The following is a 25,846-nucleotide window of genomic DNA, read 5'->3' on the forward strand; positions in this document are numbered from 1 at the left end:
TATTTTTTTTGGTTTCAAATTGTATTTGGCATGTTTTTATTTTTATTTTATAGAAAGTATAAAGATTATGGCCTGGTCTGGAGACGTCCAAGGAGGAGGCGGAGGCTTTGGTACACAGTCAACATGGCCAGATGGTACCAGTATTGGTAACAACAACTCTTCCAATGTAACTAGTGGGCGAACAGCCATCAATGAACTTTCACCTCACATGCCGAATGTTGTAAGTTGGAACTAATTTCGTAACAATTATATAAGTACATTATAACTACATTTACTAAATTATGTATGTGAACATGCAAATCGTTGAAGCATTTCTCCAGCCTCAAAAAAGTATTCAAAATTCATTAACACTTTATGTGTTCTACTTTCTTTCTTTATCTGACCACTTTGCAGTTTGTTGTTGGTGTTGTAATTTCAAAGCAGTCACCTAGATCAGTTCCAAGTAAATCAGGTAGGCTTATATTTAAATATAATAAGGTGAATTGAAACTGAGACCAAAGAATTAGCCCACTGCTGGTGTGGAGGGCATAATTATTACATTTAAGTACAATATATAATTTTGTTGGTTTACATTTAATTTAAAGATGGGCGACCTGATCGACAGCTTCAACACCCCCCCTCTTTTTTTTTCCTATAAAAATAGAGAATTTGGCATCAGAAGAAAGCTCATATTTTCCTCATTTTAGGCCCAAATTATACATTCCGTTAAGATTGTTATGAATGAATAAGTGATAGCCGCATCCCCAATTGTAGTACCGACCGTTCTATGGGCCATTGTGAAACACGTTTACTTCTTATATCAAAACGGCTTGTGCAATTTACTTCAAACCTTGGGAATTGGATTCGTTTGGTAAGGCCTCAATGTGAGGTACAAGACACAATTTGAACACCGACACACACCCCAGAGGATGATTTAAGGAAGCCCCCATCATGCACTGTAAAAGTGTTATCACTAGAGTTTCAACTGCCACTTTACTTTTCAAATCCCATTGAACTCTGTGCAAAAGATGTTGTTTTAGAATTGCCCGTGTGTCATTATTACTTGGTCGATTTCAGATCTAAAGTGATGTATGCATGAAGGATAATTCACACCTTCTGTAGATAACATAAAATGTGAAATCGACCAACTTTTTGAAGGTGTTTTTATTGTAAATATATCTGTCCAAATTCAAATTTAACCATGCACGTGTGTATGCAGTGGGCGGCAGTGGTGTCATGTTCACTCACACAGCTGTGCTAACCGCAAGACTTGCTGGGAAGTGCTTAAATCATCCTCTGCACACACCCCGACAGGTATACCCCACCATCCACAGGCCCCATCCACACACACACACCCCCACCCCCACCCCGTACACACCCACGCTAAACCGAAAGTTTGATACGACCGAAAACAATTTGCATTCATCATACAGCTCAAATCAACACCCCGAACTCCTAAATAAATTCAATCATTTGCTGGTTTTTTTTAACTGTCTCTTTATAAGGAACTCAAGGAATCCAACTGTGGGTGTGAAATGAGTTCACTTTGCTTGCAAGAAGCATACATCGTGGGTGTTTGTTAGTGTGGAAAGAGAAAATACAGAATCAATTGGGTTAGAAACGATTTGTTTGTGAAAAACATACTCAATGGGCGCGTTTTGATGAAGAAACAAATTCCTTACATCGCGGTAGTTTCCCATGCTGTTTTAGTTTAGATTTGATAGAGCTTACACTGCAAAATCTCGGGTGTTAAAAGTAAGTACCGGTTGGAGGGACCGCACCCAGGGGTGTCATTTTTAACACTTTTGGGTGTTATTTTTATACTATTTTTTTGTTCTCATTTTTGGCACCTGGAAGGTATAACAATCACACCCAGTGGTGTTACAAAAACACCACTGGGCGCGGTCCCCTATTAATTTCAACCGGTGTTACTTTTGACACCCGAGTTTTTGCAGTGTATGCCTATTCAATAAATATAACACTGTGGTACTTGTTTTGATGATATTGTTGTTTTTCCTTTCCTTTTTCTTTTTAATTATGGCAAACGTTGCACGCACAAAATAGCGCTACAAATTATGTGTCAGTGAGTTTTCATTTGTGCCAGTACTCATGAGTATGAAAACCCGTCTGGAAACTTTAGATACCTCCGGGTTGTACAAACAGAAATTATATCTTACAATGCTTACGTTATTTTTTTCGTTAACACAGAACCAGGAAGTGAAAGGTCTATATTGAATTTCACTCTTCGAGACTCGCCAGTAGATTTCATCAACGTCAGTTGCTGGGGGACCGATAGCTTCATTTCTGACCTCAACAGAAAATTTAAAATAGGAGATCCTGGTGAGGCCCACTGATATGTCTGCAACATGTTCTAGGTGTTGGTTGCATAAAAAAACCTGCCATTTTATTGTTAATTTTGTTGAGGAGCATGCTAAATAAATTGCATTCAAGTTGGGAAGAGAAGGCAACGAAAAGAATATTTCCACCGACATTTGATTGATTGTTTGATTGATTTCATTTTTTATTTGTTCATTTATATTATTTGTTTATTTATTATTGTTTGCTTTTTGTATGATGTTCAACATTTTTATTATCAAATTCACATGTTTGTTATTCCTTTCTTTACAGTTGAAATCCGCAATCCACAGATTCAAAGTAAGCAAAACAATGAAGCAGAGGAGCGATTTCGAGCATGGACACCGGGGTATGTTGTTTTAGCTCATGAAATATAACGGATATTGACCTGAACATTTTAACAAATTTAGACAATTTTCCTCACTTTTCTTATTTTGAGCTTATTATAATTTGGTAATAGTAATTGCATAATGTTTGAATTTAACTCTGCTTGTAGTTGTATTTCCATCTCTTATATGTCATACTTCTTTAAAACTTTAATTGGCCTGTTTGATTTAGTTGAATTGTCCATTTGGTTGGTTGCATAATTATTATATTATTACTAGGCCACTGCCCCAGCGAATACACAACGTTTTACGGAAAAGGTTTAAACTTAAGGGTGGGTTATATAAACGATAAAGGACATAAAAACGTAAAATATTTACCCAAAATATTTGATATTAGATAACGATATAAAAACGATTTCATGACCTTTATATAACCCGACATTTAAAGGTTATTAAAACATATTGAATAAACGTTTTAAGAACATTTTTGTTTTGCTGCGACTGCATTCGCGCAGTATTTTCCCGCCAATTTGCTTTACCTGTCTTGAGCCATGTGACTTTTTAGAGTTGGAAAGAGTGAAATGGTGATTTTTAAATCAAGAAAAATAGGAGGAAATATCAAAAAGTTGTATTTTATCAATTTCAAGTGATAGAACACATCTTAGTGATTATAAAGCTAAAAAATGCTGTCTCAAAGCACCCGCGCGACTTCGTTTTTCTTAAGGCGTCCATGTCAGCTGAAACGGCAAATCTATTTTTTATTTCCTTTTTATTTAATTTTAATTTTTTGTCGCAAAATCATGAAATTCTGAGATATATTTTAACTTGATTCGATATTGGCATTGTTTTATTTTCAGCCCATTTCAGCTTAGCATCAGTGAACGCTACTCTTCTATTAATATATATGGTGGTTGGGATGCTACGAATCCACAGATGACTAGCCTTCGTCATATTCCTGTACGAGAAAGTGACAACTATTATACACTTTCTGATGTCATGACAAACGGACAAGGATTGCATGGGGAGCATATTAATCTGCTTGTCTTAGTTAAATCGGTATGTGCAAAATGATTTTTGTTTGAGGGGTTAATAATTGAAAATGCATCACCTTGGGGTGCCAAAAATTGACCCCCCCCCCCCAACACACCCCTCCCACCCCCACACACAAAGACTGATATTTGCAACTTCATGCTTGCCGTTAAAATATTAGTCAACTTTTAGTCAACTTTTATGTGCAAAATGATTTTTGTTTGAGGGGTTAATAATTGAAAAATGCATCATCTTGGGGTGCCAAAAATTGACCCCCCCCAAACACACCCACCCCAACCCCACACACAAAGACTGATATTTGCAACTTCATGCTTGCCGTCAAAATGTTAGTCAACTTTTATGTGCAAAATGATTTTTGTTTGAGGGTTAATAATTCAACAATGCATTACCGTGGGGTGCCAAAAATTAACCCCCCTCAAACACCCTCCCACCCCCACACACAAAGACTGATATTTGCAACTTCATGTTTGCCGTTAAAATGTTAGTCAACTATTAGTCAACTTTTATGTGCAAAATGATTTTTGTTTGAGGGGTTAATAATTGAAAAATGCATTACCGTGGGGTGCCAAAAATTGACCCCAACACGCCCCCCCAAAAAAAAAAACACACACACACACACAAAGACTGATATTTGCAACATCATCCTTGCTGTTAAAGTCAACTTTTAGTCCCCTTTTCGATTTTCATGTGTTATATAATAACTACTTTGCAAAGGATGGAAAGGCAGCAAAAATAAAAAATCAAATCAAATCGACTCGACTCATATTAAAATATAAAAGTGCTGTGTTGATATTAAAGTGCTTTCTCGAATGATGCACATCTGTCCGTATATAAACCGCACGTAAATGAATCTAATATTTAAAAAAAATGCTTTTAAACATGTTAAATATGTAAATAGCACACGACCATGACGGCATCATTCAAGCTGTAAGCAACGAGACATAGAATTTACACTGGAAATTTATTTTAAAGTAGGCATGCAAAATTCTCAAAATGGCATTACATAATTGCCTACATACTGAAATTATATCGACATTTTCCTTGGCCCTGGGGAAACTCCGATAACTCGATTTATTTATCTATATAGTTTTCATCATTTTCATGTTCGTTTTGTGTATTATTATCAAATTAGATTTCAGAGCCTAGGGATATTACCACTAAAACTGGTAGACATATCAAGCGATGTGAGGTTACTCTATACGACGAAGGTTGCGCCAAATTTTCCTTCATCTTGTAAGTGGAATATGCATGCTTCGACTTGTCGATTTATTTTTTAAATGGAACATTTTTTGAAGAAAATGTTCCGATCCCGTTTTTTTAATGACTAAGTAAGTACTTGTTAACTTGATTAACGTAAAAAAAATCAGATTACTGATAATATTTTCATTAAGATACATGACCAAGTTACAGATTATGATAGATATTAATATTGATTATCAGCAAAATAAACTAGTTTTTTCACGTGTTCTCAATTAATTTTTTTTTACTATCTATCTCATAAAAGATCAGTGATGCAAAAAATCACTGCAAGCTACTGTAAGCTGCTACATGAAGTCCATCTACTTTGAAAAAAAAAATCTTATTTTGATTTCTTGTAAATGCATACCTTCATAGTAGTCAATTTAAAAAAAAAGTTGCTGTTTAATTGCGGTTAATATCATTATTTTGAAATTATTCCATACCAACACAGATGGGATGAAGAAACTATTGATTTTGCTACTGGCTGGACTCCAAAGGAAACAGGTATATATGTTTAAAGATTTACATGATTATTAAGGGACCGTTCAATATTTACGCCGGAGGTGAGAGTTTTGACCCAATCAAATAAAAAAAAATCGCCCCTCAAGACCCCAGAAAATTCGAATTCCCCTTTAAAAATCCAACTGGCGTAGGTATTGAGACCAATAGTATACCGTTAAAAAAAAGAATCATAGATTAGAGGGATGACCAAAAGGACAACAGTGAGGCCTGAAGTAAACAAAGTTACCTAACAAGAAATTCACAAGAAAAAATATGAACAAACCTCAATAAAAACAACAACAACAACATAATGCTCAAGAATTAATCATATTTTTGAAATTAAGTCAGCTTTGTAGATTATTCGCAAATGCTTTTCAGCAAACATCTGTGCTGCGGCGCCCCCAGAATTATCAGCTGTTGTTTTTTCGTTAATTTTTTTAATCATAATGGCATGGCTCAATATTATCGAAAGCCCTGGAACCATACTAAAGACGTTCAACTATGCTTGTAATATGCATCTCCACAGACTAGATCAATGATGTGATATAAGACAGACATTTAAGAAATAAATCGATGTTGCATTAATATATTTGTAAGTTTTTAGTTTCATTGCCAATAAATTTTAGCAGCTTGAAGAGTATTCCCATATCAAAGTGGTTAGCTTTAACATATTGATTTATATATGATGCATTTCTGCAGGGGATATTATTGCATTATAGCAACAGAAATAAACCATGATATTCGTATGTGTTTATATGAAACTTACGGTATGTGCATGTAATGTGGAAATAAATCAATGCAAATAATGCAAATATTAAAATTAAAGCCATGATAAACTCAAAAACATATAATTTGCAATAAAACAAGCTTCCCAACTATATTAAAGGTGTGTAACCTGATTGACAGCCTCATCCCCCCACTTTACTCCATCAAAGATTTTGGTATCAGTTGAAAGCTCATATTATTACATATTATTTTTCTCATTAACATATTGAAATTAGGCTTTTCAAATCGGTACATTTCCGAAGAAATCATCAAAAAACGGTTGAATTAGTCTTAGCTCTGGTATACCACGTTTGAGATTAATTCGTCAGTTTTTTGATGATATCTTCGGAATTACACCGATTTGGAACTCATTATTTCAATATGTTAATGAGAAAAATAGGATCTCTCGTTTGATATCAATTAAATACATGAATATCATTAATGAAAACACTGTGGACCATATTACAATTATCATGCTGTTAGTAATTCCATAAGGAATTAGTCCCATTTACAAGAAACATTACGTGTTCTTCTTGCATGAATGCTTGAAAGGGGCGACATTTATTTCAAAGAATTCCATTTTCCAAATATATCAGGTCACCTTCCTTTAAGTATAAATTCATTGAATGGTATAGCTAACGTCTGCCAACAACATTATGAAATAGTTATAAAGCAAAGTGAGTTTTGGTTAAAAAATAGAATAGTCTAAATCCACGAGCATCCGCCAGAATCCATTACTTTGAACAATTTTGCAAACAATGCACGTTTACCACGTCCGGGATCACTATTATGCAAAAACCTACTTTCTTTGAGTTGTATTATAAGAATTAGGCCAACATAATGAAACTATATAAAATAAAACCATATGCAGGTTGTCAAAATATGTTGGTGACAATCTATGAAGACACAGCAAGTTTTATACAGGACAGAAAAATGTGGGTTAATCTATTCATGACACAGCCTCTGTAAACATTGCAAATTGAAACAACTCGTGCAAACATTGTACCATCACTATTGTGCAAACATTCTTCGAATTATAAGACTATACTGTACTAAAGCTTATTCATAACAACATTATGAAGTAAGGTGGGATACTGCTTAAAATCAAAGTGCATCGGAATCCAAACGTGGAACATCTTTTTAAATCAATACAGAACGTAACTACCTGAAAGTATTTTTGTACTAGTAGTTACAATGTACGTTTAACATAATCCATTACCTAAAACATTCGTGCCTAGACGTTGATCCACAAGCCTCAGCACACAGTAGCCTACCGTATCTCTCTGCACTCAGAGACTACTCAGTAAAGCAATACAGATGATTGAGCTTATTGGGTTTAATCATCGCCTTTGTGGGGCACAGTGTCATCGCCCCGATATCTTCATGGCAGAAATCGCCATGGTAGGTTGAATTCACAGCCACGCATGGCCATTTTGTTCCGACCTGTTTAATAGTTTTGAGACACATAATGGGCCGAGGGACATCCGACTAAGGCTATTGACAATAGCCTGATGACTGACCTCTCTTTGTTTGAGTGAGCATGGTATACGCAATTAGGTCATCTGCTTTTAGACTGCCTCCACAAGTGGCCTACGCTGCGCTATAGTTCGACACATATAAAATTAGAATTTTTGTCAGTTTTTGAGCTCAATACGCACGGTTCTTTCTCAATACGCAAGCTACCGACTATCATATCCTTTCAACACATATATTCAAGTGCAAGCAAAAAATATGGCCTCTTTAGAATTAAAAAAATACGGGAGATATTCATCATTTTCTACCCCGGTATCCACAGATTTATCGTCTGAATATCAAATCGTGCATAGCACATTCACGTGTATCGATCCCGGGTATTGATTTTAGTGTCTCTGCTGTACAAAGTTACAAAGTTATTAACCAGGTGATGTCGGTGTGTGGGGTAAGATGGGCGACAGCCATCTTAACGGAATTTTCCCGGTACACTATAAAAACGCCCAAATAAGCGCTCAAATGACTTGGGCTAATCGCATTGTCGGTAGGCCTAGAGGACAGCGTATACTTTTTTTTTTTAAAGAGCTTTCAGCTTTAAAATAGCTTTCCTACATGCAGGATTAGAAAATACGAAATACTAAACGTATAGTGTAATTTCGGCTACTATACTTTATGTTGTATTGAATATTGGTAAAATGGCGCAAGAAAAACGTCTATTATGGGATATTGTGCCTTACTTAATCGCTGTCTTTTTACCGCCTCGAAAATAAATGCTGACTATTATCTGATGTGGTAATTATTAATTTATATTCTTGATACCCAAACCTACAATATACATTAATAGGCTAATAGCCGTTTGTGCTTGTGAGTCAAGAAATAGAGTAGAATTTGGTTCATTGGTAAGTTAACTCGGTATATACACGTAGCATAGAATAGAATAGAAGGTTTGTGTGACTGATTCTTACTAAAACAAATAGTTGAGATGAATGCTTCTTCCTTACAACAACTACTCACCGTAAAAGTGATAAAATGAAATCACGAAGTGTAATCACTCTTTAAGCTGACAACCATATCACGTCCCGATGCAGTGATGGTACATATAACGAATGACAAAGCACTTGAACGGAAAATCAGTTTCTCCTGTACTTAAAGTGATGGTACATAATAGAACGACAAAGCACTAGAATCGGATTCTCTTGTACTTAATATAAAAAAGAAGGAAAAGAAAGAAAAGTGAAAGATAAAAGACAGGTGCATGCAAGTAATGGCAAAGTTCTATGATGATGTTATGTAAACATGAGAGTATACACGCTGGAAATCACTCGGGAGAAAGTGAGCTGCCACGACAGGCTAGTATTTAACCAAGATGCATGACTTGAATTATTAAGCTGTCTTTCCACAAATAAATCTCGTCTTGCTTTCATTCCGTGTCAAAGACGTACATAATTTTGAATGGTTCTTTAGATAGGATAGAAAATAGGTATAATTAGTATTTAACCCAAATGCATGACTTGAATAATATTATTAAGTTGTCTTTCCACAAATGAATCTCGTCTTGCTTTCATTCCATGTCAAAGACGTACATAACTTTGAATGGTGCTTTAGAATAAAACGAATAGGTAAAATTATGAAAATACATCTTCTGACTGCAATTCGCTGGAGATTACACTGGAAAATGTGAGCAGCCACCGTGATACGACGGGCTATAGTATTTAACCCAAATGCATGACTTGAATAATATTATTAAGTTGTCTTTCCACAAATGAATCTCGTCTTGCTTTCATTCCATGTCAAAGACGTACATAACTTTGAATGGTTCTTTAGATAGAATAGAAAATATGTATAATTATGAAAATACACCTTCTGACTGCAATTCGCTGGAGATCACACTGGAAAATGTGAGCAGCCACCGTGCGCCACGACGGGCTATAGTATTTAACCCAAATGCATGACTTGAATAATATTATTAAGTTGTCTTTCCACAAATGAATCTCGTCTTGCTTTCATTCCATATTCAAAGACGTACATAATTTTGAATGGTTCTTTAGATAGAATAGAAAATATGTATAATTATGAAAATACACCTTCTGACTGCAATTCGCTGGAGATCACACCCGGAGATCACACTGGAAAATGTGAGCAGCCACCGTGCGCCACGACGGGCTATAGTATTTAACCCAAATGCATGACTTGAATAATATTATTAAGTTGTCTTTCCACAAATGAATCTCGTCTTGCTTTCATTCCATGTCAAAGACGTACATAACTTTGAATGGTGCTTTAGAATAAAACGAATAGGTAAAATTATGAAAATACACCTTCTGCCTGCAATTCGCTGGAGATCACACTGGAAAATGTGAGCAGCCACCGTGCGCCACGACGGGCTATAGTATTTAACCCAAATGCATGACTTGAATAATATTATTAAGTTGTCTTTCCACAAATGAATCTCGTCTTGCTTTCATTCCATATTCAAAGACGTACATAATTTTGAATGGTTCTTTAGATAGAATAGAACATGATGCAGTCATGTCTACAGTAGAATTCATCTCGACCTTTGCAGGACTTAAACCCCATTAAAAGCTATTAAACCAAGATAACACTCATTGAAGCAGCTCAACTGATTAAATCAGATCTTCTCTGGTTGTGTACAAGTGTCTGTTTTCAATGTGCGACATTGCAATAAAGCTGGTATTACAGCTTCAGTTGGGTAACCGATTATAAAGGAAACGAAAGGAAACAATGGTATGTGTACCATTGTTCACGAAATGACACAAAGAACTGCTTTTTGTAAACCAGCATTCTTCAAAATGAGCAACATAATGATTGTTGACTTAACACAGTTTGGAAATAATTTCTTCATATTTTTGGTGTTATCTGTCGTTTACATATCCTTCCTAAAACACAAAAGTACGACCCTCTCCAAACATCTAAATTAGCTAAAAATTTAGGACATGTTACAAAACTTTATTTTCTAGAACCTATTTAGAATAATTTAAATGTAGCTTTTACCGTTTTTTTTGTGGCATCCTTCAGAAGTGAGCGGTCCGATACCAATATTTTCGGTCAAATCTCCATTCAATTAACACGGGGAGTTGGCTAGCTATGCCTTGCCCTCACTCATATTTTACAAAAGTACGACCATTTCTGAACATCTAACTTAGCTGTAATTTTAGGTCATGTTAGAGAAATATATTTGCTAGAAGTTTTGGAGAATAAATAAAATATTGGCTGGTTATTTTTCACACAGTGATGTTAACTAGGCAAGTGTCCATTCTCCCAACATACATCATTTGTTGAGGTCACACGTCAATGGTGAGAGCACTGTGTATTGTGTATAGGAAAACGGACAGTAACTGCAGTATGAAATATGTATAATTATGAAAATACACCTTCTGACTGCAATTCGCTGGAGATCACACCCGGAGATCACACTGGAAAATGTGAGCAGCCACCGTGACACGACGGGCTATAGTATTTAACCCAAATGCATGACTTGAATAATATTATTAAGTTGTCTGACCACAAATGAATCTCGTCTTGCTTTCATTCCATGTCAAAGACGTACATAACTGTAGTGCTTTAGAATAGAAGGTAAAATTATGAAAATACACCTGACTGCAATTCGTAATTCCCTGCATATATAGCCTACGATGTTTCTCAGCATACAAAATATCTGTCACGTCATGTACTGCATATTCCACATGATTCACCGTAATGTGAAAGGTCTTATTTGGTTTGCAGTAGGTAAAATGTAATTAAAGTCGTGCAAAGACGTCAACCGCTCAAATTTATTAATATGTCAAAGAAAAACATTAAACTTTGTGTTATGCTGACACAATTAAAATGTACCTTTCTTTTACATAAGAGTCAACCCAGATATGGTAAACGCACATTGCCGGCACAAGTTGTTTTATAGGTTTTATGTATCCCGTTATCCAAAGCTCGTTTTGCTTTATAGGCCTATTTATTTTATAATGATCTTAAAGTTAGTAATTGTACAATTTTATTATTAAAAGGAAATGAGGATCCCGGATTGGTAAATGTACATTGCTTGCACAAGTTATTTCAGGTATATGGGTCACGTAATGCAAACCTTGTTTCGCTTTACATTTATTTATATCATAATGTTGTTTTAATGTTTAAAAACATTACATGTTGAACGTTAAGCATTAACCACTGAATGTTAAACGTTAAATGTTGTTAAACGTTCAAAATATTGTTGTGAAATTTTATTAAAAGGAGATATTGAAATAATGGTGATTCCGGGCATGGTAAGCGTACATTGTTTGCACAAGTTGTTTCAGGTAATACGCTAAATAAAACCGATGCCACTTTATATTTATAATCATATATGTTGTAAATTATTATGGTTAAAAGAAATATTTAACATGATGGTGATCCCGCGGACATGGTAAACGTACATTGCTTGCACAAGTTGTTTCAGGTAATACGCTAAACGATACCACTTTACATTTATCTCATAATGTTGTAAAATGATTAAAGTAAATAGTCAATATGATGGTGATTCCAGACATGGTAAACGTACATTGCATGACCAAATCGTTAAATATTAAACTTTAAATGTTAAAAGTTAAGCATTGGCACTAAATGTGTAAAAACGTTTAAAACGTTATTGCGAAATTTTATTATTTAAGGGAGATATTGAAACAATGGCCGGGTATGGTAAGCGTACATTGCTTGCACAAGTTGTTTCAGGTAATACGCTAAATAAAACCGATGCTACTTTATATTCATAGAAATAGTTAACATGATGGTGATCCCGGGCATTGTAAACGTACATTGCTTGAACAAGTTGCTTCATATATACCTAGCATTTGACTGACAACAATTAAAATGTACATTTTTACAAGGAGATATTGAAGTTGTACAACTTGAACACGTTGTTTCATATAATATGGGTAACGTTATGCGCAGTTATTATTGCGAGATTTTATGATTGCTTAGATTGAAAGATTTCATACAATACTAATCATTCCGAACATGCTAAAGGTACATTGTTTGCAAAAAATTAGCTTGCACTATCATATTTTAACTTAAAATCACGTTACCTTATTTTATTGTTATACTAGTACAATTAGGCGTTTACACGTTGCTTAATCTTATACATTACTTTTATTTCCATATAGTATTATTTGCTGCTGATGTGTTGGTAAAATTTGATGATTTTCGCCATGGAATGACTGCTACTGTAGATTCCAAGACCATCCTAACGATCAATCCAGGTAAGGATATCTCCTTTAAAATGAAAACTACATGAAAGAATACGGTATATAATGTAACATGCGCCTTTTCTGGTTTAAATTGAAAAGATGGGTATGATGAAGACCCCTGAATCCCCCAAAGCGACGATGATCCCTTTGCCTTCAAGAAATCAATTATCGACAACCCAGATTGCCTGACACTTAAAACCTCCTTGGCCGCCTGGATTTCGACTGCCGATGTCCACAATATACATTTTAACTAAACTTGTCCAACTTGTAAAAGAGAATACACTTTGCTGTAAAAGAACAATACTTATTGAAAATATCCAAAGATTAGGTGTGTAATGACTGCTACTAGTTCAGTGGCTCTTGAGATAGTTTTAATTTTAGGTCTAGTGAATTTTAGGTGAGTTTGTACATTGAAGCCAATAGTACAGCATAGGATGTATTAATCGTATATGGCAACCTGAATGTGGGTCATAGTTTACCCTTACGGAAGCGTTTATATTATGTTTTCAGGGCATATTTTACCCTTATTACGGAAGTATTGGGCTATTCCATTTAAAATACACACTCCCTCTGTGGAAGGAAATATCTTCCACAGGGGGAGTGTGAATTTCAAATGGAATGAACACATTAGCAGCTCCATTTGCAACTCACCTTCCCTCTGTGGACGATTTAGATTGATTCTTTCTCAGAAGGTGTATGAAATTCAGATGGAGCTGCCTAATGAGCTAATTCCGTCTGAAATTCATACTCCCCCTGTAGCAGATATTTTCAAAAATCTACCACAGGGGTAGTGTGTATTTTAACCGAAATAGCCCATTAGCAGATTCGGGTTTCTGGACATCTGTTAATTTGTATGTTTCTGCCAAAACATTTTTAATAACACGTCGCTAGGGTAATTGGAAATGTGGCTAGTTTGTATCTTACTAATATAAGCTCTATTTAGGAACACGTTACAAAAGGTTATTTTACATGCCCCGGGATATACACGCATCTGATTGTATGTGTTTCGATGTATACAACAGTAAGAATATTTCAAAATTATAAATAATTCCTGAATTGTAATAATTTAGTTTTACTAATTTATTCAATGTGTGTACGTATCATGTTTGATCTAGGGAAATATTAAATCACGCAATCAAAATTAAAATATTTTTACCCCTCCGGTAAATTGTATACTGGTGTCTCAGTGACATTTCACAGATAGGTATGCTGTGTAAAAGATACGTGCTGCAATGGAGCTCTCCCGGCCCACTCACTACTGTACTACTTGCAAATTATAAGCTAGTAGAAACAGCATTATTATGTACTCTCATGAGGATGGAATTGAATTAGATTTGGGTATGGCTATGCAGCCACATAGGATCTGGGTATGGCTATGTAGCCACTGCAGTATCATGTTTCCTGTTGTCTATGAAGAGGTCATCATATTTTAACGGGAAGAGGCTTAAGCATCTCTGCGAGGATACCTAGTGCAGTCGTCAAAATGCTGCTAGAGTCAATGTTATCATTTTTACACGGAAGTTGAAAGAAATTGAATTGCTAATTTTGAAACTTGGTATGAAATATGCACATGTCTAAAGTGGTTAATGCTTTCAGAATATCACATATTTGTGAATTATGAGAGTAGAATATATATGCAGACTAAAGCAAAAACGTAAACTATGTCTGATGATACCTTCTCACGTAAGTGATACTCGGAACATCGATCGAATTGTGGACACACTGATTTTCCATTTCTCGGCGATAGTATTTTTTGCAATAAAAACAAAGTTTGGACAGAGTGAATCTTATATATGATGATGATGATGGTGATATTCGTGAAATGTATATTGATATTTCATACCACACGAGTTATAAATTGGAGACTAAAGCGTTGCATCTGATATTCAGTATACTACGGTATGAGTGCTTTTGAGACTGGGATGTCATGAGATGTCTGATACTTTTGTTTATTGATGTGCTGTGTATATACATTGCATCCTTCGTTGTTTGACTATTGTTATTATATGTTTGTTCAATTCAACAAATAAACATTCATTTTATTATTTTAGAATTTGTAGAGGGGAATCATACCATATCACTTGTATAATATAACTCAACATGAATCGAGTGCATAACCTTATAGCCCACTGCATATATTTAAGTGGACAGAGACATTAGAATATTGATGGCAAAGGTATAGACTTTGACAGAGTCATGCTATCCGCAAGGGTTTTTAAGAAACTTGAGCTTTGGATGTTTAAGAATAATGACATGAAGATTTCAGGAACAGAGATATCGCTAATCGATTGCTTCACATAAATATGTGAAATGGGGCCAGTTATCATGTTATATTCGACAAAATATTAAAGCTGGAGTGAAGGCAAAAGAAAAGACTATTTTTATTAATCATTCTTGGCTTAAATTGTTGTGCTTTTGCTTGCATTTGTTTCTGCTTTTTGTTTTGTTTTGTTCTAATGTGCCAATTTTTATGCTATACAACAAAGGACTCTGTTTGTTTTTTTTTTGAAATTTGAAAATCTAGCTTTCTGAGGATCTAAATTCATTTCCTTTTTTTCTGATAAAGAAAATGTTGATGGTCCCGCTTGCCCAAGATGGCCGACAAGTGAAGATGATATTGACATCCAATATTAACTCATATATATATATATATTGATTTATACACGCATCCTATGCAGACACCCGTGAGGCACATTCGTTGTATAAATTCAGACTGTCCTACGAAGATGACGACACAGACGGCGCAGGTGGCGACGAATGGCAGGGACAAGGAAACATCGACTGTAAGAATTGGTTACAAGTTTAAAAAGAGTAAAGATTACTACTAAATTATACATTTATCTGATAAAACATTTTGCAAACGTAGAACGGTCTCAAATGTTCCGCAAAGGTCTCCATATATATAATGTATATTCATGTGAGATCAATCAGTTGACCTTCTAATGATGCAACTTCTTTCATAGAATGCCGAGAGTTAGGTCGATCGATCATCCAATCATGTTTTACTCCTAGAGAATGAAACTGTCTTCCTTCGCACTCTGTTTAAAAGCATATTTTCCTTCTAAAAGTGTAAAATTCACTCAATTTCACTGTTTCCATTTCACTATAAAGGGTTAAACACTCTGGACATTCATTCAGATTGGGGTTGGGTTTTTTTTTTCGCGTTTTACATTTCGAGAATGCTTTTTGATTCACATTGCTTCAATAAACGACATAGGTCAGCTTCAGTAGATTACCATAAGATTACATTTATCTGATAAAACATTTTGCAAATATAGAATAATCTCAAATATTCCGCAAAGAATTCCATATACCTGGGTGAGCATTATGTATCTTCATGTGAAACTAGTTGACTCGATCTTCTAATGATACAACTTGTAAAATATGAAAATTCACCCTTAGTTTCATAGATTGCCGAGAATTAGGCCGATCATCCAATCATGTTTTATTCATAGAGCACTCTTCTTTTGCACTCTAGTCTTAAAAGCATATTTTCCTTCTAAATGTACTAAATTCACTAATTTTTCGTTGTTTCCATTTCACTTACAAGGGTTAAATACTCTGGGCATTCAATCAGATTGGGTTTTACATAGAAAATGCTTTCTGACTATGATTCACATTGATGCAATAAACATACCATTGCGAGGAAGTTAATGTCAACAATATATTATTTTCCCTAAACGTTTGGCCCCTGGAACCCTGGGGCTCCAATACATTAGCCACCTACGCTTTGCCATTGCTTAAACTTCTGATCGAGAGGAACAAACTTACATTTATAGCAAGAAACGTTTTAATGTTACTGATGTCATATTAAAGGAACGTGTACAAATCCTACCAGAACATCCTCAACATCTCTCGAGTTTCAACACGCAGTGAAGAGACATCTGGATTTTGTGTCTCACGAGGTTTCGATGTACCTCTAAAGAGTATTACATAAGCGCAGCATGTTGACAGTTAATGAGTATACAAGTTCCAATCAATCTTTGGTAAGCTCCAGTTCGTCTCCTCCTTTTTGTCTTTATTTGAATTTACATCTACAAGAATTGGGTTAAAGTATGCCATCTCCACTTTACGCATCCGAGTCCTCAATAACACGACATTCCTTGTGGAGTTACCGTCTCAATACGAGAACATTTTCCAGAAATATCACATCAGCGATAAAATGAGGTTTTCCTTTTCAACACACGTGTACATGACAATTCCAAAGAACAATAATTTAATTTACTGTGTGGTGCAGAAAAAGATAAGTTTGGCATGAAAAAGGAATAGATGTAAGCGACCAGTTTTTGTGTTACTTAGATCATTAGTAAGCACGCTTATTTCCAACCAAGAAATGTACCCCCTTTTGTATCATTTCGTTCGAGTACACGTGCATCATTTTTTCCATCTATTATATATCCATCATATATTTATTTGCTCACAAAAGTTGCCGAAGCAATATCGAATAGAGAAACTGACAGCCATTCACATAGTTATTTAATAATGTCATTAACAAAAACGCAGAATTATACAGAATATATCCGCTACATACCTGATATGAATGATCAAAAGAAATCTATTAAACAATTTAGACTCTTGATCCCAATTCATTTCAAGAAATGATTACAAGTGGTACCGTATTACACTATTGCTTTTATAATTCTTTCAAGATAATAATTGTTACAAGTGATATTATACTTGATATTAGATTTGAATGTTTCATCTCGAGATAAAATTTTTTTAAAGAATGTCAAATCACCTTTTTATTTTTTGATATATTTATATGGAGCATTGACAAATGTATGTACAGCCTGTCTCAAAAAAAATTGTGCAAGTGAAAAGCACCCTCTCTGGCAATTAGAAAATACCGTTGTGAAAAATTGCGTACATCAACGTTAAGGATGTAGTCTTAGCTCTCAAATGCCGTTTGTTCTGTTCAATTTGCTTGTTTTAATCTCGAGATATGTTTAGTTAAAGACGAAAGGGTAAAATCACAATTGTGCCACTTTTACTAGGGAAGAGGGCTTTACATGTAACAGTGATAGCATCAAGTTTATCAAGAGTTCCTTTGTGAAATCAAAACAATGCATCAATTACACAATACAACATTTTTTGACTATTTTTACTACCGTACTTTATCATGATGCAGGAATGATGATTCGTTAAAAGAGATTAAAAGATAAATAAATATTTTACATTCTGCTGTAAAAATGGATTTCACATTCTGCTGTTCTGCATGTGCGTGTCCATGATTTTATCATGGTAAACACTGTCACTTATGACATGTTAAACGACAAACAAATATTGCGCACTTATACATGTTATAGGTTAATGAAGTATTACTTGTTGGGAGAGATATTAGACAAAATAATGCACGCGTGTTGATGTTGATGCGTCTAATGCATGCGCCCCGAAAGAGGGAGTGCATTAGACGCATCAACATCAGCTATCATTGATTTACATGTACAGCTCTCTTCCCTAGTAAAAGTGGCACAATTGTGATTTTACCCTTTCGTTGTTAAATAAACATATCTAGAAATTGGAAAAAAGCAAATTGAGCAGAACAAACGGCATTTGAGAGCTAAGACTGCGCCCGTGACGTTGATGTAAGCATTATGTCACAACGGTATTTTTTAATTGCCAAAGAGGGCGCTTTTCACTTGCACAATTTTTTTTGAGACAGGCTGTATGTAATTGATACCTGCAAGCAATCACAAAATACTGATGTTAATGGATTTCAAATTATGTGACAACCTACGCTCATTTTTTATCGTGCTTCCGTAAGGAGTATTTCCCTATACTTTTTCTTTCAAGTTACACATTTACAACGACTTACATGGGCATTCACTCTGGTGCAGGTCGTACGGTTCTTGAACCAAGCCAAAAAAAGTGTCACATAGTTTGATCAGCTCGTAATCGGCGGGCCTTATAACATCACGGATTAATATGTTTTATTTTGAGAAATGTCTTGTGACATCTCGCCAGAAGCATTACAAATTATTACCGGTAATTCAAGTCCTATACCTTGTCTACTATCTTTAACACACAAAATATAGACCAGACAGGTCAACTATAGCACTCTTTCCGTGGGTCTACTTTTTAGCGTAGTGATAAAAACCTAAGAATTTCCGCCGATTACGAGCTGATCAAACTATAGTAATTTTGTTTCTATAGTTTATAACTTTTAAGAAATTGCAAGATCTGTCAAAAGTCTAATTTGAATTACTGTAGACACCATGATTGCAAACATGCCCATCGTCAAGACAGAGTTCTTTAACCCCAATATGATTGTATATTCAAAATATGAATTCGATGGTTATATTTAATATCCATGTTAGTATTACACAACATGAGATCAAAATGTTGGATATGATTGTTAAATGAGTGCTATTGAGCTATAGGATCATTTGAACTATAGGAGACTATTTTGGCTTGGCGAAAGAGGCAACAGCCAACAATGACCTTTACAAACAAGATGTAAGGCCTCCTTATTATCTGTTTCTTCTTTATTACTCCTTTCGTATTTTGTATCTGATCAAATTCTTATCAATAGTGAACACAATTCAAGATGTGTACTGCGTGGGAAGTTTGAAAAGTAATTCATTGGAGAAAGGCAACGCCGTTGACTACGGAATAACGTACGCCTTCCTCTCGGCGTTTGACCTGGATGGGCCTAGACGTATTAAAAACATTGTCATCACACAATGGTAAGATTTAATCATACTATCAGTGACGTGTGTTACATAAGCAATAAATCACATGTTATATAACCTCAGTCCAATTGGGCAGCGTAAATCATCTGACTGACTATTGGATCGCAAAATGATACTATTGTTCGCGATACAAAGCTGTTTTTGATGGAAATGGGACATTTTTATTTATTTAAAAAGAGATAGAGAGAAAATGCCATAGGGCGGACTTATCCATATCGAAAAATGGAATTGATTGTACTTTATTTCTTCAAAATTTTCCCGGATTCTGCTCGTCTTTTGACGAGAGGGGAATTGCAGATTCACCAAAACTATATCCTGTCACCATTATGTGGAATGCCTTTACTGAAATATCATTAAATATCATATATTATATGTTTACAAAATATCCAAATAACAGCGACTTGGTAAAAAAATATAACACTTTAACGACAGGAAACCATCTAAGAAGATAGAAAAGAAAAGTTTAAAAGCGCCCAAAGACGCTGAATTCATTGCAAAAACAGAATGATGTTGTTGTAGCTAAGATGAATAATCCCTAGTGATGTTTTGTGTATAGCATCTTGCCTGAAGCCTGTCTTGAACCACTAACATAACAACTTCATGTAATCGTAGTGTAGTATATTATATCAGGGATGTTACTCTCAAATCCATGGATATATGTAATGTAAATACTTCGTCAAAAGTCAAAATTCCAACGGGAAATCGTAGTTGATATTAAAAACCACAAGGAGAGAGTTTTGCGAGCAAGAAAATATTAAATCTTTCATCCGTGATCTCGCATCCAATATAACTATTTAATTCAATGGATAAAGGTTCTGGGGCATTTCAGAGATTTATTTTTAGATCTGAGGTGTGTTACCTGTTGGCATTTTGTAAGGTAAGTATACTAAAGAAATTTTGATGAAATTGAGATGATAATTCAGTATCCTAAAGAAGCCAAACTCCAGAGTATTTACGTAAGTTTTGAGTGAAAGCCCTTTTCCGTGATTTAGAGGTAGATAGCAGAAACTGAAAGAAAAAAAAGGTTTGGGAATATTGATTCAGCCGTCTTTTGACGAGAGAGGAATTGTAAGTTCGCCATATCCTGTCACCATTATGTAGAATGCCTTTACTGATATATCATTAAATATCATATATTATATGTTTACAAAATATCATAATAACAGCGACTTGGTAACAAACACACTTTAAAACGACAGGAAACCATCTAAGAAGATAGAAAAGAAAAGTTTAAAAGCGTCAAAAGACGCTGAATTCATTGCAAAAACAGACTGATGTTGTTGTAGCTAAGATGAATAATCCCTAGTGATGTTTTGTGTATAGCATCTTGCCTGAAGCCTGTCTTGAACCACTAACATAACAACTCCATGTAATCGTAGCGTGGTATATTATATCAGCGATGTTTCTCTCAAATCCATGGATATATGTAATGTAAATACTTCGTCAAAAGTCAAAATTCCAACGGGAAATCGTATTTGATATTAAAAACCACAAGGAGAGAGTTTTGCGAACAAGAAAATATTAAATCTTTCATCCGTGATCTCGCATCCAATATAACTATTTAATTCAATGGATAAAGGTTCTGGGGCATTTCAGAGATTTATTTTTAGATCTGACGCGTGTTTCGTTTACCTGTTGGCATTTTGTAAGGTAAGTATACTAAAGGAATTTTGATGAAATTGAGATGATAATTTAGTATCCTAAAGAAGTGAATGCCAAACTCCAGAGTATTTACGTAAGTTTTGAGTGAAAGCCCTTTTCCGTGATATAGCGGTAGATAGCACAAAATGATAGGAAAAAAGATTTGGGAAATATTTATTCGGCCGACTGGTTTCTGTATTTGCGAGTATCACTGAAAGTCTTATGAATAATATTACACAACATTAAAAATGTTAACCTCAACGGCAACGTCGGTCTTTTTTTTCCTTTAACGCATAATATGTGGAAACATGCGTAATCATGACTAGCGGATTCTTTCTTTCTTGTCTTGGAAATGGTCGGTGGGTATATTTGGGAGGGGGCAATAAACTAAAGGTCTGTGTAACAGATTGTGTAACCAAAATTGTTATATCTATATATATATCTATATATATTCGTAAATTTATTTCAATAGTTGTTTCGCTTATTCAGACATGAATCGTTAAGTATTTTTTTTATTATCATATTATAGCGCTGCTTGTAAACGTCGAGTAGATGCAGCTTCCAACTGCTGTGTCAATGTTAACTGTCCATCTTCAACAAGTGGTAACACAGAGACAACGATGGCTTTTAGCATCTCAGTGGACCTGACCGATCATACAGGTACCGTCAATGGGTGTTACCTTGGGGGAGAAGCTGCTGAACAAATGCTGGGCATATCTGTAAGTGTTAGACATCATTTCATCTCTGTCTTCACCTTCATCTTCAGCTGTTTTTCATCTTCATCTTCTTCATTTTCATCTTTACATCTTCATCTACTTTTTCATCTTCATCTGCATCTTAATAGCTTCCTTGTTGTAATGACGTATTCAACAACTAATTTAACAAAAGAACTCATTTTTTTTTTTTTCTGACTTCCAAAACAGGTTGACGATTTCTGTTGTCTTGACGAAACACAGAAGACAGCAATCAAGTGGAAACACTTACTTGAACGATGTAAAGTGTATTTGAAGGTAAATGCTTTAATTCCCATTGCAACATATATAATAATAATAATAATAATAATAATAATAATAATAATAATAATAATAATAATAATAATGCGCCAGCCGCCATCTATCTAGACAACCTATTCCGAGGTGCAAACATTGAACATTAAAAATTAACACACAATTATAAAAACAGTCACATAGAAGTCAATTTTCCATAAACAGATGAGTTTTTAAAGTCTTTATGAAAACATCAAGTGAGTCACAAAAACGCAGATTCAAAGGAAGCATGTTCCAAAGTGTAGGTGCACAAGCATAGAAGGCCCAGGTGCCAAATGAAGAAGTCCGAGGAACTGAAAGAAGACGCTGATCTAAGGTCACGTGATGGAACATATACATTGATAAGTTCACTGATATATTGTGCCATGTCATGGAGCGCTTTCCAGGTGAGAAGAAGGACGGTTTGAAATGACATACTGCAGTTACTGTCCGTTTTCCTATACACAATACACAGTGCTCTTTCCCATTGACGCGTGACCTTTACAAATAGCCCTACGTTAACAGTATGGGGATATGACTAGTTAACGTCGCTGTGTGAAAAATAACCGGCCAATATTAAAAGTACTCTTCTAAAGTTCTAGAAAATATAGTTTTTAACATGTCCTAAATTTTTAGCTAATTTAGATGTTTGGAAATATTCGTACTTTGGTGTTTTAGTTAATGTTATAGGTAATAGTACATTGCCTAGTTAACGTCGCTGTGTGAAAAATAACCGGCCAATATTAAAAGTACTCTTCTAAAATTCTAGACAATATAGTTTTGTAACATGTCCTAAATTTTAGCAAATTTAGATGTTTGGAAATACTCGTACTTTGGTGTTTTAGGAAGGATATGTAAACGACAGATAACACCAAAAATATGAAGAAATTATTTCTAAACCGTGTTAAGTCAAAAATCATTATGTTGCTCATTTTCAAGAATGCTGGTTTACAAAAAGCACGACATTGTCTGATTTCGTGAACAAAGCCACACATAACATTGTTTCCTTTCGTTTCCTTTATAATCGGTTACCCAACTGAAGCTATGAATACCATCTTTATTGCGATATCGCACATGAAAACAGTCACTTGTGCACAACCAGAGAAGATCCGATTTAATCAGTTGAGCTGTTTCAATGAGTGTTATCTTGGTTTAATAGCTTTTAATGGGGTTAAGTCCTGCAAAGGTCGAGATGAATTCTACTGTAGACATGACTGCATCATGAATGCGATACCGAATTGGTAACCAATGCAGACGTTGTAAGACGGGTGAAATATGATCCAATTTTCTAGTCCTTGTGAGCAGCATTTTGAGCCTGTTGAAGTTTATTGAGTTGTCGTTCAGTGATTCCATATAATAAGGCATTTCCAATAAATAAATATAAATAATATATCCCTATCCCTCTTTAATGATCCGTACCTACGCCACTGACAACCAACATCCGTGATATGGACTCAATAGCAAGATTCCTCATGGCACTCAGAATTCCACATAGCACTCAGAACATTTTTAGCTGCATCATCAGGGATTTAGATTGGCGCCAAAAGTTTTTGGCAGGTCTGGTTTCCTAAATTGTTGGTGGATATGGTTGTTCTCGGAAAGGATGTATTTTTGTGAACCGCGGTGGCTTGAATCTGCGCCGGCTCCAAAGCTCTTTATTGTCCTTGAATCTCAGAATATAATAATTGTTTATCTATGTTTTATCTTTTCTTGCTTTAAATGAAGCATTTGCTTCTTTTCTTTTTCTTGACAGATAACGCATCCAGGTCCAAACCGTCCAAAGCGAATCATCCGCGTGTTATCATGTACTGTGGCAGATCCAGCGGAGACAGAAAGAAATGTGTAAAGTCACGTGTGATTTCGTGATCATTATATAATCATCATTCACAACTAATACAGTAGTTGAAAAGCGATTTGTGTTAGCCATGCCCTTGTCCTATGAGCTTCGTGCGCTCTCCATTTGAGCGCGTCCCAAGCGAATAACTGGGGCAGTTCTAATTTGGACATTTGTTTTTGAAGTATGGCATTATGGTAAACAGTCAAATGATTTGTAAGAAATTTAGATTTCTCGTTATTTCTCAATATAATTGGTAATAATTTGAAATTTAAAGGTTATATGATATACTGTAAAACTTATGCACAGATCATACTTATTCTATATTTGGAACTTACCCATGACATTTATCGGCATTAGTTTCTACTCACCATTTCAAAACCACAAATAATTTCCAGGAAATTATCTATCTATAACATTTATAACATTGAGATATAAAGCAGAAAAGGATGTATGCAATCAGATTTATTGAATCTATAGGGATTTAGGATCCAATTTCTAGTAATACGCAGTATAGACACTTCGTCCTCAGATGCATATTAGTTTTTATCATTTTTAGAATTGATGTTAAAGTTTCAAACACATCTGTATAATACCTAAAGGGGAAAAGAAAATACCGGGAAAATAGATTAATGTTAATTCGCCCTTTAGAGAATAACGTGCGCTTGTTGATGAGACGAGTATAAAGTGTCATTTAACAGATACTGACGTTTTCTAGTTGTTTTGATGTCCATACTGAAGAGAATTTCAACGAGCTGCTGATCAAATGTTGTCGCAGTGGTTTTCTCATATCGGCGAACCACGTACATGACGTATAACTATAAACCGTGCCTTGTACATTACTAATTGTAGGTGGCAACCTTGTCGGTGAAACGAGTACGGCACTGGGAGGGAGGGATGGTACTTAAAGTTTGGTTTGGGTAGGGGAGTGCCGCTGAGAATTCGAAAGTGGGCTTATCCATACCAATTATCCAAGAACTATGGACTCTTCGCTATAACAAAAGTCCAAAATTTCGGCCAGATATAATTAACATTGTTACAAATTTCTCAAAATTTTGACAGATTGGTGTATTTTTAGGGGAAAAATAGGAAAATTGTTTAGAATTGACTTATTTCCTCAAAATGAGGGTTGTATGTAAAGGTATAGGCTTTCCAGATGCTGGAGTAGGGTATTGGAAACGTTTAAATGGTATTAAAAATGTTGGGCAAGTTTGTGAGTAACACGAAAAGGAGAGCGTCATACCGTGTAGCCTAGATATGTGAGTAGTACCCCTGGGTGCAGGATGAGGAATAGTATCAGTGTATGGTTACACGTAAGTCCGTTGAGGGTTTTATCAAGTTGGAAATTACAAAGCAGATTTAATTTCTTGAAAACAATCTTTACCGAGAATTGAACAGATCGGGTTTATAAAGATAATCTTCTGGGTGTGAATCTTACAGAACACAATTATCAACATTTACCAAATTTCTCATTACTATGTTGAAATCACCAAGTATGTGGACTGAAAGCAGCAGGGAACATGGCATATATTTAACGCATCGTTAAATCATTGCTCTCTTTACAGAAGCCAAATGTTCATTTTCACAGTGAAACATAATGGGTAAAAGCAATATGGTGTTTATTGTGTTTTCAATTTCTTGCCAAATGCAGCATGGGAAGAACATGAGCTTACTCGAGGATTCAGCAGGATAATATGACCTGTTTGAAATGTTCGTGTAAAATATTTTAGACATG

At 35.1% G+C, this 25,846-nt stretch overlaps 1 protein-coding gene across 1 annotated transcript; it reads left to right on the forward strand.

The window, feature by feature from the left end:
* Positions 1-65: 65 nt before the first annotated feature.
* Positions 66-25,846, forward strand: LOC140163838 (meiosis-specific with OB domain-containing protein-like). The gene is made up of 13 exons (XM_072187153.1): positions 66-220; positions 394-451; positions 2,188-2,319; positions 2,608-2,683; positions 3,518-3,716; positions 4,843-4,943; positions 5,401-5,453; positions 12,836-12,931; positions 15,598-15,702; positions 19,452-19,605; positions 21,782-21,971; positions 22,176-22,262; positions 24,031-25,846. Exons 1-13 carry the CDS (start codon positions 68-70, stop codon positions 24,121-24,123), a joined length of 1,497 nt encoding a protein of 498 aa, XP_072043254.1. The 5' UTR covers positions 66-67; the 3' UTR covers positions 24,124-25,846.

Source organism: Amphiura filiformis, chromosome 11 (assembly GCF_039555335.1).
Source record: "Amphiura filiformis chromosome 11, Afil_fr2py, whole genome shotgun sequence".
Classification (NCBI taxonomy): Eukaryota; Metazoa; Echinodermata; class Ophiuroidea; order Amphilepidida; family Amphiuridae; genus Amphiura; species Amphiura filiformis.